The 17,248-nt window shown below is 38.5% G+C and overlaps 2 protein-coding genes across 10 annotated transcripts in view; both read left to right on the top strand.

Moving 5' to 3' along the window:
- The window catches only part of Ptpn4 (protein tyrosine phosphatase non-receptor type 4), a 159,177-nt gene extending 154,183 nt beyond the window's left edge, over positions 1–4,994 (top strand). For all 4 annotated transcript variants that reach the window (XM_034513093.2, XM_076941031.1, XM_076941032.1 and 1 more), the window contains one exon: positions 3,166–4,994. In XM_034513093.2, coding sequence (XP_034368984.1) covers positions 3,166–3,252 — 87 coding nt within the window. In that variant the 3' untranslated portion in view covers positions 3,253–4,994. The remainder of the gene's footprint in view (positions 1–3,165) is intronic.
- A 9,174-nt stretch (positions 4,995–14,168) lies between these two features.
- Positions 14,169–17,248, top strand: part of Epb41l5 (erythrocyte membrane protein band 4.1 like 5) — a 109,156-nt gene continuing 106,076 nt past the window's right edge. For 2 of the 6 annotated variants that reach the window (XM_034513098.2, XM_034513099.2), the window contains exon 1: positions 14,220–14,356. The gene's annotated coding sequence lies outside the window, so the exon portion shown is untranslated. Of the gene's footprint in view, positions 14,357–14,577; positions 14,782–16,124; positions 16,235–17,248 lie in introns of those variants that run through there. The other 4 variants (XM_034513096.3, XM_034513097.2, XM_076941033.1 and 1 more) reach the window with 4 other exon arrangements.

Raw genomic sequence — 17,248 nt, 5'->3', positions numbered from 1 at the left:
TAGATCCATAGGCTGGAGCAGTTTAGATGGAAAGTCCACGAGATACACACGGTGTTTGGTTATCTTCCTTTCTGTGATGTTAGCACTCCTTGGGTGATCAGAACGGTTGTGCATTATTCATTGGGTGTGAAATGATGGCATTCTGTTTGTTTGTTTGTTTGTTTGTTTGACTTTTACTATTTACTGGATTGTTCCCATGTCTGTATTCAGCTATCATTGTTATATAGATCAGGCTTCCATGTCTAGAAATGGGCATTGTCTACAATGTTAGGCCACTTTATTCATTAACTAGAATGGTTTGTTTGTTTTTGGTTTTTCAAGACAGCGTTTCTTTGTGTAGTCCTGGCTGTCCCGGAACTCACTGTGTAGACCAGAACGTGCTTGGAACGCAGAAACCACCTGCCTCTGCCTCCCAAGTGCTGGGATTAAAGGCGTGCACCACCACTGCCCGGCTAGAATGATTTTTTTAAAAGATTTATTATTTTTAATTTCTATTATGAATATATATATATGTATGCATATATGTATGTACATCATGTATATGCCTGGTACCCTTAGAGGTGAGAAGAGGAATCAGATTCCCTGGAACTAGAGTTAGAGGTAGCTGTGAGCCACCGCATGGGTGCTGGGTCTCAAACCCAGAACCTCTGGAAAAGTAGCGCTTAACTACTGAATGATTTCTCTAGGTCCTAGAATGATTTTTTTTAGAAGATAAATATTTAACTTTTTCCCTTGATTTCCACGTGCTTTTTTATTTTTTATTGTGTTTTACATTGCTGGCATGGAGTCTAGGGCCTCGTACATGCTGTGCGAGTGCTCTCTCTGTCACTGAGCTCAGATCTCACTGTGGCTTTACTAGCTTTCTCCAGTGCCAGCAACTGACTTTTGTTTCTTTTGATACAATTTAAAAATTGTGAACCTAGCTGGTTGTAGTGGTGCACACCTTTAATCCTAGCATTCTGGAGGCAGAGGCAGGTGGATCTCTGTGAGTTTGAGGACGGCTTTGTCTACATAGTGAGTTCTAGGAAAACTGGAGCTACATAGTGGGCTCCTGTTTGGGAGGCAGTGGGGAGGGAATGAATCTAAACATACTTTATGTGTTTTCAATATTTTTCTTGATGGTACCCAAAATTATCCTATATTTTGGCCAGCAGGAACCTCAGTTTCTAAGTCCTTTTCCTAGGACCATAATAACTTTTTAACTTCCTTGCTGGCAGAAAAGATTAATAAGCCAGCTTTGTATTTTATGACCCAAATTTGGAAACTAATTTCTCCAATAATTCTTGTTTCTGTTATTTTAGATGCTACCCTTTGACTTCTGGGGGTTTGGTATTGTTACTAGTGATAAGTTTCTCTATACTTTCATGTGTCTGAACATACACATCCATGATATAATGTAAATTGTATCATACTGTATCATGGACTTAATATCTTTATCTACCTTTCTCTCCTTTCTTGTTTAACAAGAATACATCTTCTCTAGGACAGCAGTAAGACTAAGAATATTAAAAGTACTTTTCTGTTTTATTTACATACCCTGCCATAGTTTCAGAATGGCAGTGCTGATTGTGAAGAGTTCCTGGTTTCCCAGTTTTATTTGAATTTGGATATAATTCCAAAACATAATCAATCACTGTCTTAAAATCCCTGCAAATAGCTGATCAGTGTGGCTGTGTCATCAGGTTGATACAGGCATTGTTGATTTGTTTTAGGATAGTGTCAGTTTTATATTTTAAATCTCTAAAAGAAGAAGGGTGGGGACGGGAGAGATGGCTTTGTGGTTAAAGAGTACTCACTGGGCTGCTCTTCTAGAGGACCCAGGTTCATTTCCCAGCATCCACATGGCAGCTCACAACTGTCTATAATTCCAGTTCCGGTCACACAGACATGACAACAATGCACAGAAATAAATAAAAGTAAATAAATTATTAGAGAAGAAGAGGAGGATGAGGAAGAAGAGGAGGAAAAGGTTTATTATTTGGTGGAGCTGAATCTCTATTCCTCTCTGCTTCTTTCCACTCTATTCTTTCATGAAAACACTTTAAAGATTTATTATTTTCTTCCTTAAAAAAGTTAAACAATAAATTTTAAATATATATTTATATTTTCCTTTTATAAATGTTATACATATTTTTCTCTCTCACCTTTTAATATTGTTTTAAATATTAAAATACGAAGAGACAAAGACATTTAATGTGCAAGTGTATGTGAGGAGGATATATGTGTCTTTGTTACTCTCTATGTAATTCTTTACAGAGAAAGGGTCTCTCAATTGTACCCTGAGCTGAGTTAGCAGCCAGAAAATCCTAATGATCTGTCTGTGCCCAGACACACTGGGTTTACAGCACTTCCAGAAATGCCCAGTTTTTTACATGGGTGATGAGCTATGAAGCCAAGCCCTCCTGCTTATTCACAAGTGTGTTCACCTGACGAGCCCTCTCCCCAGCCCTTCCTTGCCTTTTTTGGTTGGTGTTTTATTGTTTTTTGGTTTTTTTTTTTTTATTTTTTATTTTGCCTTGTCTTCTTGAAACAGGTTGTTGTGGTATTCATTATGTAGATTATGCTGCTCTTGAACTTATGGAACTCTTGCTTCAGTGTTTCAAGTGTTATTATATTCATAACCCTTTCTCTCTGAAATGTCTTGCTTGTTTTCACTTATCAGAATAGTCTGACACTTATGATGGTACTTTAATCCCAGGACTAAGACTCAGAGACAGGAGGATCTCTGAGTTTAAAGCCAACTTTATCTGCATAGCAAATTGATGGCAACTTAAATGGTTTCCACTTTTCTATTTTAAAGAAGTGAATATATATTTTCAAGGTTTTTTTCTAGTTTATTTTTTGATTGAATTTCCTGGAAGTAAGAATGTTTGTTCCAAAGTTAAAATAACATTATTTTGTTAGATACTTTCAAATTTCTCTTTATTGTTTCAGTACTTTAACATTCCTATCAGCAGTGTCTTTGGTTTTGCCAACAAAGTATTATGTGAGGGTTTTTGGTTAATTTTTTTCTTAACTTTTTACCTATTGGACAAAAACTCCTGTCTCTACTCTATTTCACTTTTCAAGTGTTTTTTTTTTTTTAATAAGCAAGATAAGTGAGATATTAGTTTTTGATTTTCTGGACTTTGTGGTGATTCTGTTTTTTCTGCTTGTGTTTTTCAGAGTCAATACAGATTTGTATGTGAAGCTATTTTGAAAGTTTATGAAGAAGGCTTTGTTAAACCATTAACAACATCATCAAATAAATAAGAAAACAAAAAGGTTGGAATAAGTATTGGGAAACTGATTTTTGTTGACACTGTGCCATAATACTGCTTGCAGGAAGTGGCCTCTCACACGAAAAGTGAAGAACTCAAAAAGACTTGGAGCACTTCAGCACTACTGCACTTTAAGTTTTTAAAAGTCACTCAAAACCTATTACTCACATGTTTGACTATTTTGTGCTTTCCTCTGAACAAGTAGTGGAAACTGAATATGTTCAGGGTAGTTTTATGGAGTTTTGAAGAGTTGCCATTAAGTCCCTTTTAGTAGAATTGCCACAGACAAGGCTCAGAATTCTCATCTCTATTACACACCTGTACCTTGAAAGCAAAACGGAGTTAACATCAGGAGTCTGCTCTGGTCTTTTTCAGTGGTTCATGTACTCACTCTACTGATTACCAGATTTTATTTTTCAAATGTTAGCAATACCATTCTCAACATTAGCCAGTACACTGCCTGTGGATGCAGCACATCTTCCCTGACATCCCAGTAGGGACCTGCTGTTGAGAAGAAAATTGGAACTTGCTGTTCCCAGGATATGCTGCACAGTGTCCATCTACCAGCATCTTATAGAAGTAACTATGAATCTACGGATTTTCTTGGATTTAATAATGTAACTTATATTTATCATAAGGTTGGCTTATTCCAAATCATGTGATTTCACATTCTTGATGTAAAGGAATGCATGCATCGTGTCTTAACCCCTTAAGTGCCTTGAGATATCTGTCTAATGAAAAGGCACTCATTTGACCCCCATAGGAGGTATGTATGTATACTGTACATTCTTATAGTTTTATGAATTTTTAATAAGTTCACAGTGTTTTAAAAAACCAGTTTTTTATGTTGAGAGTTATACAAACAAAGAAGGGTAAGGACATTCTGTTTCTTACTCAGTGCTTGCTTGTACTTTGCCATAAAAGCCAGGATATCTGTATTCTGCTGAGAGTGCATCTGCTGCTATGGAATTGTTCACAATCTATACATTCCTTTACTGAGGGACAGGGGTTAAAGTTTAGCAGCTTAACTTAAAAAGAGGGTTTATTCTTCAAATTTCATATTTACTTTATTTTAAGTTAAAAAGTGATGTTTCGCATGTACATTAGCGATAAATATATTGGTACTCTTAAGTTATAGTGACAAAGTTAATTAGTTGGGTTATCAACATGCATAACTAAAGTTTTGCCCTGAAACATCATTCTAGGTCATATTGGGCTGTCTTCACACTGCTCTTTTCATTGGGATTCTTCAGACAAGTAATTAAACACTATTGACTTTCTCTAAATGTGCCCTCAATAATAGTAAAATGCCAGTTTTCTTGTCATCTAGTTTATATATGCCTACTAAATTATAAGCATGTCAGTGAGTCCATCTTGGTGGAAGATCCAGCTCCCATTATAGATGTCTTTGTTTTTAAGTCTATGGAGACAGATTTTTTTTTTTAATTGCACAATTTAATGTGAGAACTTGCTCACCTGTTCACATGTTATTTCGTATGGCTATGGTTAAAATGGATTCATTTGCTAGTGGTTTCAGATCACTTGATACAACATAGGTTCCAATGGTAGATATTTTGGAATGCTATTTAGTTGGGGAATGATAAACATTTAAAAATCTTTAGTAAAATACAAATTATTGTTTCATGTATTCATGAACCCATAATAGTAAAATTTGGAAGTTAAGCTTCTAAATATTAATTGTCAGGGTACCAAATAAATTGTCACTTATAAATATTTCTTGTCTTATTCTTTAAAGAAAGAAACAGACATAATCTTTACATCAAACAGAAGTCCCCCTATATTGATTTCACATGCAAGACAATATAAGTTAGTCAGTGAACTATAATTTCACTCAGACATTCCATTTTCTACACAGAGGCAAATGTAATTTAAGCTGGTAGGATATCATTACAAGTTTAAAAGGGAAATCAAGTTGGAGATCTCTACATTATAAAGCTGTTTTGTTTCATTAGTGGATTTTAGCTTAAATTTTAAATCTTGCCATGTGGGAAGAAGGTGACAACCATAGACGCAGAAAGAAAAGCTGTATAGAAGGGCAGTGTCATAATTCATTTGCTCTTTAACGTAAAGCTTTGCATACATCTCTGTAGTTAGCACTGCTGTGAGCATTGCTGCCTTTTAAATCAGCAGTGCTTGTTTTTAAGTGACAAGTGTAGAATTAAATTTAAATTTCTCATAGCAATTTCTTATCTGAGAACTATGCTCCATTAGTATTTTATATGTGAAAACAGCCCTTTTAGAACATTTATTAGGATCTTAAGCTAAACTTAGCCTTCACAAATTGTTAATATGGATATGCTAGTTAAACTTTCCTAGTTACCTAACATATAACACCGTCCTTTACACTTAAGCATCCAATCAGTTTATTAATCGAAATAGGTTTCTAGAAATGTTAATTTTTATATGCCAAGTAATGCTACACACCATAAATATTGATGTAATATTGTGTGACAAAAACCAAATTTCTTGAATCAAACTACTTTTCCATTTTACTCACCACCCTTAAGCCCACACCCTAACAGACTCAAGAAAGAATGCATTTCTTCTGACAAGTAAAAAGTCAGTATTGGTGAGTTAGGGCTTTTGTATACACTAAAAGTAAATGTGAAAGTTTCCCCTCTCTAAATTCACATGGTTTTTCTGCTTCTTTTATTGGTCATTTGGCTTTGTCAGCACTACCTAGATTCTCTGTTAGAGTTGACTTTGCATTCACAAAAAGAATAGGTTGTATTTGTTAAACTAATCTATTCATTCAAAAGTGAGGCAGAATAAACAGCCCAAGAAAAGCTTGTGTGTAGCTTGCTGGGACAAATAATTGGGAAAGAGCAATGATTGATCATTTTGACCTAAGAATAAAGGTAACATTGTATGAAAATTGACTTCACATGCAGCTATGCTAAGCCATTAGGACAGTTGTTTGAACGTTTTGGGTACTACTGTACGTGCCTTCATAGAGAAGCGTCAGTGCATTGGTTTGCATGTGTACTTCATAAAGACATGTACACAGACTGAATGGACTGTTAACCATGGGGTTGTTTATATCTCTTGGAAGGTCTGTCCAAGTCTAATGAGTTATTTGAGCAAAAAAAAAAAAAAAAAAAAAAAAATCTCTTGTCTCACTAGGAGTAGTCCTATAACTTGAGAGCTAAACATTTGAAAGATCTTGTCCAGTGTCTATGTCCTTGTTATTATAGAAAGGACCATAGGCCCAGCAATTAATTTAGCAGAATCTGGTCATCTTCAAGTTTCCTAATTCTCAACTTAGTGTCACTGTATTAGACTATAACTTCAGTAAATGGTGAATATGATACATGCTTGTAAAGATTATCTATTTCTACTTAGGAAGCATGCTCAGTGGTGTCACTTTGAACCTTGGACACCTCAGAAGTTTGAAAGGAGACGTCCAAAGTGATGCCAGTTAGGACTTGGACTCAATTTGCTGATGCTTCCCTGACAGATTAGCATAAGCTGTTGTGAAATAGTTAGGCTGATACACGTGTAGTATAAAGCTGAACTGCAAGTAGGAAAGCATTTTTAAAGCACTTAAAACATGGAACTGAGATTTAGAACTTATACCTACCTTCGAAATAATATATTCATGTGAACATGTGAGAAATGGAAATATAGCTTGTTTAGCATTAAGAGAGAAGGAAACATGAACTTATAGCAATATGCTATTTAATGTCTATGTTTTGAGTATTTAAAATATCTGATGGTAAAGTTGCCAAAGTAGTTTTGAATTCATGGAAGTTGTTTATACTGCAACAATGTGGGATATGTTTACAGGCTTTATAGTACTTACTTTGTAGTTCTGATGAAGTTTGTAGTTTGTATTTAAGTCATTTTTAGTAAATGTATGATGATAAATATTTGCTGGAATAAATATCTCAGTAATATAGCAAAATGTATCTAAGAAATCCCACAGTCTACTTTCCTACAAGGTGCTGTATCCAGAAAGCAAGTACTTTGTGTTACCGTTGCTCACATCTCACATTTGCACCAACCTCCAACTGCCATTCCTGGAACTGTGTGTGCTGCTTCCTTTAAGGAAAACAGTTGTGTTGTTATAATTAAGTGGACTGAATTTATCAACTATCAAAATTACTAACCTATTAGCAGATATTTATTTGTGTCTCAGTGTGACCACAAATTGTAGTGACTTATGAAATTCTCAGAGAATTATACATGCAAACAAATTTATGTAATTGTAAATCTTTTTGAGGGCTAATTGCTAATAGATAATTTCATCAATTTTAAGAGTAAAAGAAATCAATCCCAGAATTATATGTTTTGGGGTCTGCTTTTTACCACAGTTTTTATTTTGCATGGATTTCATTTACTCTTAATAGTAATTATTAATATTTCTCTATGCTAACAGAAACAACAACCCATATATTCCAGCCGGCAATTACTTGATTTTCATGCCTTATTGAATTCTTTTGAGTAGATACCATAAAGTTATTTTCTGTTTCCATATACCAGTGTACTGCTGCTGATGTACATTTTTTCTACTATGGTATACTGTTGATTTCTAAAGTCATTGGGTTTTTTGGTTTTTTTTTTTTTTTTTTTTTTTTTTCCTCCAAAGGTAAATGGGCAGCCATTAGTCAGTCATAGCTGCTTGACGGCAGTCCATCTGTATTGGCTAGGTATGGTTCAGTGCATAAACAAGCACACCATTTGCAGAAAGGTATTAGCAATATTGCAAGTTAAAAAATAGACTGTTAAGAAAGAGTTCAAATGTTTAACTTCCTGGAGCCTTGTAAAATTTCCAGTATAAGGATGAAAAAGAAAGCCTTGTTAAGGTCATAAAAGTTTCAGTTAAACACTGTAGAGTTTTCCTATTATTATGTAAATGATATACAGAAAATATTTTTCTATGAACAGAAGGTTAAAAACTGTTAACTTTAATTTCATTGCTTAAAAGGGAGAAAACAATGTTTGTATGTCTTTCATGCTGTAAAGAAAATGAATGTATCTTTCAAATGTTAGAGTTATTACTTGATTCTAAATATACGTGTTTTAAAAAAAATCTGCAAAGGGTTGAAGAGTATCACAAGTCATTATGTAAAATGAAATGTTGGAAGAAATGGAATCTCATTGTAAATGAGCTGTCACTGTCAGCATATTTCAGATACAGTGTACATTCATTTTCACATATCTTTGTTTATTTCTAGAAATGGTTCTTAAAAATTGTATATACTGTTTTGAGTGTAAAGTAATTGATTCCTACCCTTGTGTTAGGCTCAGTGTGCTGCTGCATGTGTCTACCATGGAGGAAAGTTCCCAAGTTTTGTCAGTGTCACAGCTACCAGTGGGGGCATCTTTGTGAGAATGTGAAACCCATGCCTAAGAGCCACTGTAGTAACTATGTGCAAAGGCCTCTGACTGTGCTGATGCATCTCCCTTTTTATTTTTAACGACATGGATAGTAAGACTACTGGGCCCAAGTCTCCTGACTCTTAACAGTGGTAGCTTGTATACTTACGGCTCTATTCAGCTGAGTGAGGACTTTTTAAACCAGTGCCTGTAGGTGTGAGTGATTTGTTCAATAGCTCCTTTAAATCTAGTATGTATCAGAAATTAAACTTGATGAAAATTGGGAAGTCACTGTTTTGACACTTTTCTAGCCATCCATACTAATTTTAACCCATCATGATGTACCCTGAACAACCAAAAAGTGATCCACGGTGAGTGGCAGATTTCCTCTACCCCAACAGCTATAAAGTTTAGCAATGCTAAATAACTGATGACTCAGAAGTTGCATTGTTAAATGACGTCACTGCTAAGGATCATCAAGGAGATAGCTTTCTTTAACCTTTTTGGCCCAGATAGTTGCTGCTTCCTGGTTTCCCTAGATGATACTATTCATCTGCTGTATGTCTTCATATCCACTATAGTCACAATTGGGCTTAGTTTACCTTTTAAACATTTTTTTGTTTTCCTCTCATATAGTATTTCAGTTATTTGCCTTCCTGGGGAAGGAAGATTCAACCCAATTCTGTGATTCTCTGGATTCATTTTTCCCAGTTTTTCAATGAGTTAGCAAGATTCCTCATTCCTGAATCCTATAGAGTGGGTCCTTTTTCAGTGCTAAAATTGCTTTCAAATAGCACTTTATTTCATGCTTACTACTGACTTAATTTATACATTAAAAATGCCCTAGGAGTTTTGTAAATACAGAAAAGCAATTGATTAGTAGTAGAGTTTATTAGATTGGCCCCAAGTTTAAATGCTTTATAATGATCTCTTGATAGCTTCTTTGATATTTAAGAGGTAACCTATGTGATTTTAGCTCTGCCATTTTCCTGTAATTTGTATAATACAGTAGAGGCTGCCCAGCTGACAATATTGCTGGACTTATTTCTCTCAGCTAGCTTTAGCCAAGCTTGGTTACTAAAACTTTTTCTGCTCTGCATTTTGTGGACATCACATGAATATTTGGAAATCTGTTTGTTTTCAGTGTAGTACCTAGAAATTAAGTAGATACTACACCACAAGTTCATATATGAAAGACAAAGGGCAGAATTTATGATGTTGTAACAGTTTATATTAAGCTGTTTTCATATTCTGCCAGTATAGTATATCTGCTGTAAAAAAAATAAAAGTTGTCTACCCCAGTGGTCTCCAGCATCAGAACACACTGATTCTAAACTATGCTGTGAGCTTTTCAAGTAAGAAAGGCTAGTCCTTGTTTTCTACAGTGTAGGTTAACTTTAGGACTGATAGCTTATACTTATCAGTACTATTTTAAACAGTAGTTTAAAAATTATTTTTAGGTAGAGGGTATTTTAATTTGGGAACTTCTTTTCTTGTAATAGGTGCTATATGTAAATATGGAGTGAGAATTTGCTTGGTTAAAGGTCTAGTTTAATTCCTTATTAAAATATTTTTCATTTCTGTTTCCATTTCATGGTTTGTACTGAACTAATAGCAGAATGGAATTAGTCCCTTAAGGTTGTAGACTACCTTTTCTCCCAGTTTTACAAAAATATCTCCATATGGTTTGGTCTTAGATTAAGAGGCAAAGAAGCTAAGAATGAAAACGTAAAATGCATAAGCTTGAATTTGGTCAACACTGGACTATTTTAAATGATCACTGTGCACTTGTCATTTTGGTTTACTGTGTGTCTGAAAGGCATTGTGGGTGTGTCTTGATTTCAGTGAAAATTCCTGCCATTCATGTTTTAAACAATCCACACATAGCAACAGTGAACAGGATAAAAATGCTGGCTTGCATTGAAACTGTTTTAGTCCTAACCTCAATTTATATTATGCAAAACACATTTACAGTTATTTTGTTGGTTATATTTCATTTTGATTTAGTACTTGTTCAGGTACAAATGTGAAAAGAAAAAACACGTAGCTGTTAATGTTCAATTGAAAAATAAAGATGCGCTTTAGTAATCTGGTGACTTCGTTTCAAGGTTACTTTATGGAGATTTATTGTTAGACCGATGACAGTAATTTATTCATTAATGAGTGATCAGTTAGAAAGGATGGCTGAATGCTAAAACTGATGTTTATTTTTAAAATCAGTACTACACATGGTGCCTCTTCTCTGAGGGGGGAGAATAGAGATTTTTTAAAAGAGAATTTAGAAAATTAAAGAATATTTGTGTAATGTGTCTGTGGTGTATGCACATGTATATGTGCTGGTACAGCCACCTATGCTCATACTTGTAGAAGCCAGGAGAGGGCATTTGGTGTTTGCTCTATCAGTCTCCACCTGATTTTCTTGAAAGAAGGTCTCTCACTAAACCTGTTTATTTTCCAGCTAGCCTGGCTGGTCAGCAAGCCCGTCATGTTTTGTCTCTAACACCACAGCACAGGGCTGCAGGCACACCTGTACTCAGCTTTTAACATGAGTTCTGAGAATCCCTACTGAGGTCCTCATACTCGAGCAGTAAGCATTCTTAGCCATTGACCCACTTCCCTGTTACCCCAGAGAATAAAAAGTATCTGCAGTCTCCTTCCTTGTAGCCACCACTCCTCCTATAATCCCAGAGCAAGAGTGGGATTGTCACTCAAAAGAACTCTCCTCTCTTGAAATCAGCCTGAATCTCATCTTCCCAGGTACAATCAGGCCTGCCGTTTTACATCTTAGAGGGAGGGAAAAAGTAAAGACTACCAATTCCTGTTTTTGTTTGTGTTTTGTTTTGTTTTGTTTGAGGGAGGTGTTTGTTTTCAGGTAGCTTTGATTTGCCTGGAACTCAAGAGATGTGCCTGCTTCTTCCTCTCAAGTGCCGGGATCAAAGTGCTGTACCACCACAGCCAGCAACGAATAACTGTTTTAGGTGCATACATGGTAAAAGATTCATTATGGCAAAGGGAGGTACAATGGCATAGTGACCTGTGCATGTAGTCTTAGCTACTTTTAAAGGTTCAGTAGGAAAATCACTTTAGGCCAGGAGTTCAGGGCCAGGCTGAGCAACACAGAGAGCTCCTGTGTCAAAAGTAAGGAGAGAAGGGCTGGAGAGAGAGCTCTGTAGTAAAGAGCACCAGCTGCTCTTCCAGAGGTCCTGAGTTCAATTCCCAGCACACACATGGTGGCTCACAACCGCCTGTAATGGGATCTGTTGCCCTCTTCTGGTGTGCATGAAGACGGAGCACTCATATACTTAAAATACAGAAATCTTTTACAGGAAGCCCCGTCACACCAATGATGACCTCTGTTCAATTTCTTATATTTTCTTCCTGGGAAAAAGTATATTTGTGTATACATAAACATTTATGCTTGTAGGATTATATGATATAGCCTATAACTTCATTTTTCATCATAGGATATTTCCATATTAGCATACTCACACCTATTGTATTCTTTAAAAAGTTATTTTGGGAGCTTGAGGGGCATGTGTTTATATACAAAGCACTCATGTAGAGGTCAGAGGAAGAGTTGAAGGAGTCAGTTCTCTCCACCACATGAGTCCTGGGGAACCAAGAAGGGGTCATCACACTTGGTTCTAAGTGTCTTCCTGCAGAGCCATATCACCAGCCCAACTCATTCTTTTTAATTATGCCATCACATGGATGTTGCATAATATTTGTATATGTGTGCATCTACCAGGTGAAACTACTTGATTTAGAGATCAGTACCAGGCAGCAGAAGTGATGCTGGTTTCCTGGTATTGTCCCTGATCAGCAGGGGACTTCAGTCTTCAACCTCTCCACCCCAAGGCTCTGTGGGTACAGCTATGTACGTACTCAGCTGTTGCTCCATTGGCCCCAGCAGAGTCCGCACAGGTAACTGACAACATCCTAGCTACGCCACCGTGGGAACAGAAGGAGCTGTTGGTACAGGCATGGACAGTGCCAAATCCCCAGAAACGCTGTATTCTGGTCTCAGTGAGCTGGATCCTCCCTCTATACACACTAAGCTTCTGGCAAGATCCCATGAAACCCTTGTTCCAGACCCTTCTGCCCTTCTTGCTTTTTTAGTTTAACTAGGGCCCTTGAGTGGGTCCATGCAGTCCTTTGCCCTTGATGTTTATGTTTTTCTGGGATGTCTACTGGGCTATTTTCTCACCTCCTTTGGTCTGAAGTCAACTGCCATATGAGCCTTCCTCCCTAACCCCACACCCCACTCTTACTTTTCTCTTTAGTAATTTATAAACAGCCAATTAAACACGTTTCAAGCCAAGGAATTTGTGTACTCTACTGAGATATACCCTACGGCATTTTCTTTTTCTTTTTGAGATGGTATTAGGTAGATTGGCCTCAAATTTCTGGGCTTAAGTGATCTTTCTGCCTCAAGGGCTATAGGTACAAGGGCTATAGGTACACTCAAGCATACAGGCGTGACCATGAAGCAACTCATACAGGTTTGGCCGTGAAATAACTTGTTTAATTATGATAGAACCTCTCAATGTAGCCAGTGCTGACCCGGAACTCACTACTCAGCCCCCAAGGGGCTTTTGTCCCCTTGAGGGACTCCTGGTCTTTATCTCCTTATCTCCAGGGCCTACAGCACAGTAGGCATTTTGATAAAACTATCTGAAGAATGAATGAATGGAATGTCGCCCTGCTACTCAGGACCTCTCTTCTGTGACCACAGAGCAAGCGCATCAGTCTGTGGTTTGCTTTTCCTAGCCTCGTTTTCTCCTGGGCCTTATCACAAATACCTTGACAAGTATTTGTTTGTTCTCTTTCTCCATTACAGACTAAAGGTTACTTTAATCTCTAGAATTGGGGGTAGGTGAGCAGGGAACATTTAAATGAAGGCTGGATCAATTAATAAACAGTTGTGTAAGAGAAAAACAGATATACCATACTACGTTAAAAATAGAAACATCTCATTTTTGCTGTGCCAGGAATTGGATCCAGGGCACAGGGCACAGCAAGGGCTATTCTAACACCCTACCACTGAACTGTATCCCAAACCCAACGTTTCATTTTCAAATTATATTACCAGGAAAGTGGAAAAATTCAAAACAAAACCATTAGTGGTAGAAGTGCTTCACTCCAAATTTGAAGGCCTGAGTTCAGTCCCCTGTGCCCACATGATAGGAGAGAACCAACTTCTGCAAGTTGTTCTCACACAAGGACTGTGGCATATCTTTACATATACACACAGAAAAAATAATACAGACCTGGCTGGCCTCAAACTCACAGAAATGCACCTGCCTCTGCTTCTGTCTCTGCCTCTGCCACTGCCTCTGCCACTGCCACTGCCACTGCCACTGCCACTGCCACTGCCACTGCCACTGCCACTGCCTCTGGAGTGTTGGGATTAAAGGTGAACTGCAGTTCTTTATTTCTGTCGGCCCCACCTAGTGTTGCCAGCTTAAATTCAGTCTCCAGAGGCCGATTTCCGGGGCGGTGCCATTGCCCCTTTAAGAGCGGAGCACCCCGCCCTTCGAGGGGCGGACCTTGGATGGGGCTTTAAGGGGCGTGCCCGCGGGCGGCCGGGGTCCTCCGGGGATTAGCGCAGGGTGGGCTCACGCCTTGCGCCGCCATTTCTCCGCGTCTCTGGAGACCCATCTTCTCCTCTAGCCGGCTGGGCTTCTCTCTCCGAGGGTCGCGCGCCCCAGTCAGAGTGGTCTCCGTAGCTTCAGGGTGTTCACCCCCGAGTACAGGTAAGAGTTTGGCCCCGGGTCTCCAGTTGGCTCTGCTCCAGGAGCGGAGACTCTCGACCGTGCCCGGTGGGCGGCCCGGCTCCCCGGGCGACGCCGCGGGCTGGGAGGGGAGTGGCGGCGACGGCCAATGGGGCTGGGCGCTGAGTTTCGGGCGATACCGCGCGGTGGCCGCCGAGGGCCGGGCGCGTTGCCGGGGTCCCGCGAGTCGTGGGAGGAACTCTGGTCATCCCTGACCGCCGTGTAGCCGTGGGATTAGGGGAAAGCCATCTCGAGTGTCACCTCGCCACGATCGTGGGCAGACACCGGACCGGACGTGCAAGCTAGCTCTCGGTAGAGTGAAACTTGGGAATCGTATGAGGCAGGTGCGTTCCCGGGAACCGCCAAGGCCGAGGGCGCTCCCCGCCCCCACGCGTGGCGCGCCTCGGGTAATGATGGGTCCTCCCGTGGGTAGAAGATAATTGTGTCGGTCTCTGTGGTTACTTTATAATCTCCCGGGTTCTGCTTTAAGAGCCAGAAGACTCCAGTCTCCGAAGTTGTTTAGCAAGTTCAAAATTATTAGTAGTGGGTTTTTGGGTTTTTTTTAACAATTAGAAATAAGCCCACCAAGAAATTATGAATGTAATTCACAACTCCGCTAACCCCAGTTGCAGCACGAGCTGAGGCACTGAGCACTGCTTACCGCAATGGGTAACTTGTATGTGTTTCCCTGAACGCTTCGGGATCACTGTTATTTTTCTTTTTCTCCCCAGTCGTCACTTGGTTCTTTTTTTTTTTTTTTTTTTTTTTCTTTCTTTCTTTCATTTTTTCTTTCTTTCATTTGTCTTTCTTTCGATGCTGGTAACCTAACCAGGGTTCTGGAGCGCGCTAGGGTGAGCTCAATATAAATACCCACACCTGTTTTTTGTTTTGTTAGGATAACTTGTTTGGGAAGCGATGTGCATTGTGTACCTGCGTTTATTCTCGGTTACATTTTCTTTTGCCGGAGTAACTGGGATGAAAGATACTGATAATTTTAGGACATTTTCTATGGTTTTCAATATTACTGTTTAAAAAAAAAAAAAAAAATGAGTGGCTTGGCTGGAGATACCCTGTGGTGGGTTCAGTCCCCAGCCCTGCAACAGGAAGAGCAATTGGCAATTGCAATTGGCAAGTCAGTAATGTATGAACTTGGGGTGGTGGAAAGCAGCTCTTGGCTAAGTAGGGAATGTAACACTCACTTAAGTTTGCATTTCTGTGATTGAAAAGAAAACTTACTCATTGTTGAAAACTCAGAAATTAAATTTATTAGAAAACTTGTAACTCCAAACCCCATATTTCCAGTTGCTTCTTTAGAGACGGTGTCTCCCTATGCAGCCCAAGCTAGCTTGGAATTTGATATGTATATCCCAGATTGGCTTGGTACCTAAAATTCTGCTTCTGCCTTCCAGGGGTTGGAGTTGTTTTATTATTTTATTAGTTGGAGTCTCTTTTATTATTACATATGCAAATATGTATATGCAAATTCTAATGTATCATTTTGTTCTATCACATTAGTTTGCTTATTGATTGTTTAATATGTATCACAGCAACTTTGCCACGATAGCTGTTTGGTCAGTAGACAAGTCAGACTAGGTCCCTGTCCTGGTGGGGGGGGTTGGGAGGGAGGATAGCCATTAAAAAGAAAGAAGTCAATTAAGTATTTAATTACAGTTTCTTTCCGTGTTATAAAGAAAAGTCTGCCTGCTGCAATAACAGGGCCATCTAATTCAGTCACAGGATCAGAGAATACTTTTCTGAGGAAATAAGATGTCATGTGTAAATATAGAGCTGACCCTCTCAGGAGGGAGAAGAATGGGAGATGGAGTGCACAAAGATTTTCCTAGGAAGATAGAACCATCGGTAAGAAAGTTCTGGAATTAGATATTTAAGCTGAGCAAAGCCCTGGAGCTGAGAGCCCACAGCTAGAGAGAGGCCCTGGAGGAGGAGCCAGGGCTGGTAAAGATTTAAAAGAGAATCAGATTTGTGGAGGCTTATAATCCACCAATCCACGGCTGCAGCACTGACCAGGATTGGGGGCAGGTGGGGTCGGGGAACAGATATGGGGACACTTTTTTTATTTACCTAACCCTCAAGGCTTTTTTTTAACATTTAAAATCTTAAGCAATACATATTCTTACGACCTCTGGATTAACACTCTACAGAGAGAACTTCCTTTAAATCATCTGCAGTTTATAGTTTCTATATGGATGGATGTGGATTATATCTCAAAAGCGGAATAATATTATTTTCACTTTTCTATTAATTTGATTTTTCATTTATTTTTCTATAAATTTATATTTCACTCTAAGACAGGTTTGTCTTGTTTTAAGACAAGGTATCACTATGTAACCTTGGCTGGCATGGAACTGTATATACACCAGGCTGACGTCCAGCTCAAGAGATCTACCTGCCTCTGTCTCTCAAGTACTGGAATCAAAGGGACAACTGTGTTGTTGAACAGATGGATACAACCATTGTGTGTATCATAATTCCCTTAATTCTTTGCATTATGATAAATACATTTGTGAAGGTTGGTTGGTTGGGTTTTATGTTTTTTGAGACAGGATTTCTCTGTGTAGCCTTGGCTGTCCTAGAACTCACTCTGTAGACCAGGCTGGCCTCCAACTCAGAGATCCACCTGCCTCTGCCTCCTAAGTGCTGGGATAAAGGCCTATGCTATCACCATCCAGCTTATCTGTGCATCTCTTAAGTCAGTTAGGCCAAGAAAAATTTTTGTTCCTGCAACGTAGAAATAGAATTGCTACATGAGGTCTATGCAGTTTAATAACTTGTTCAAATAGGACAGTGTATGAAAATATATAGTGTATGAAAATGTATATAAGCATTCTCTGTCTGTTTTCCTGCTACATGGGG

Source organism: Arvicanthis niloticus, chromosome 10 (assembly GCF_011762505.2).
Source record: "Arvicanthis niloticus isolate mArvNil1 chromosome 10, mArvNil1.pat.X, whole genome shotgun sequence".
NCBI classification, from domain to species: Eukaryota; Metazoa; Chordata; class Mammalia; order Rodentia; family Muridae; genus Arvicanthis; species Arvicanthis niloticus.
Note: the sequence above shows the minus strand (reverse complement) of the source record. Positions and strands in the feature narration are given on the sequence as shown.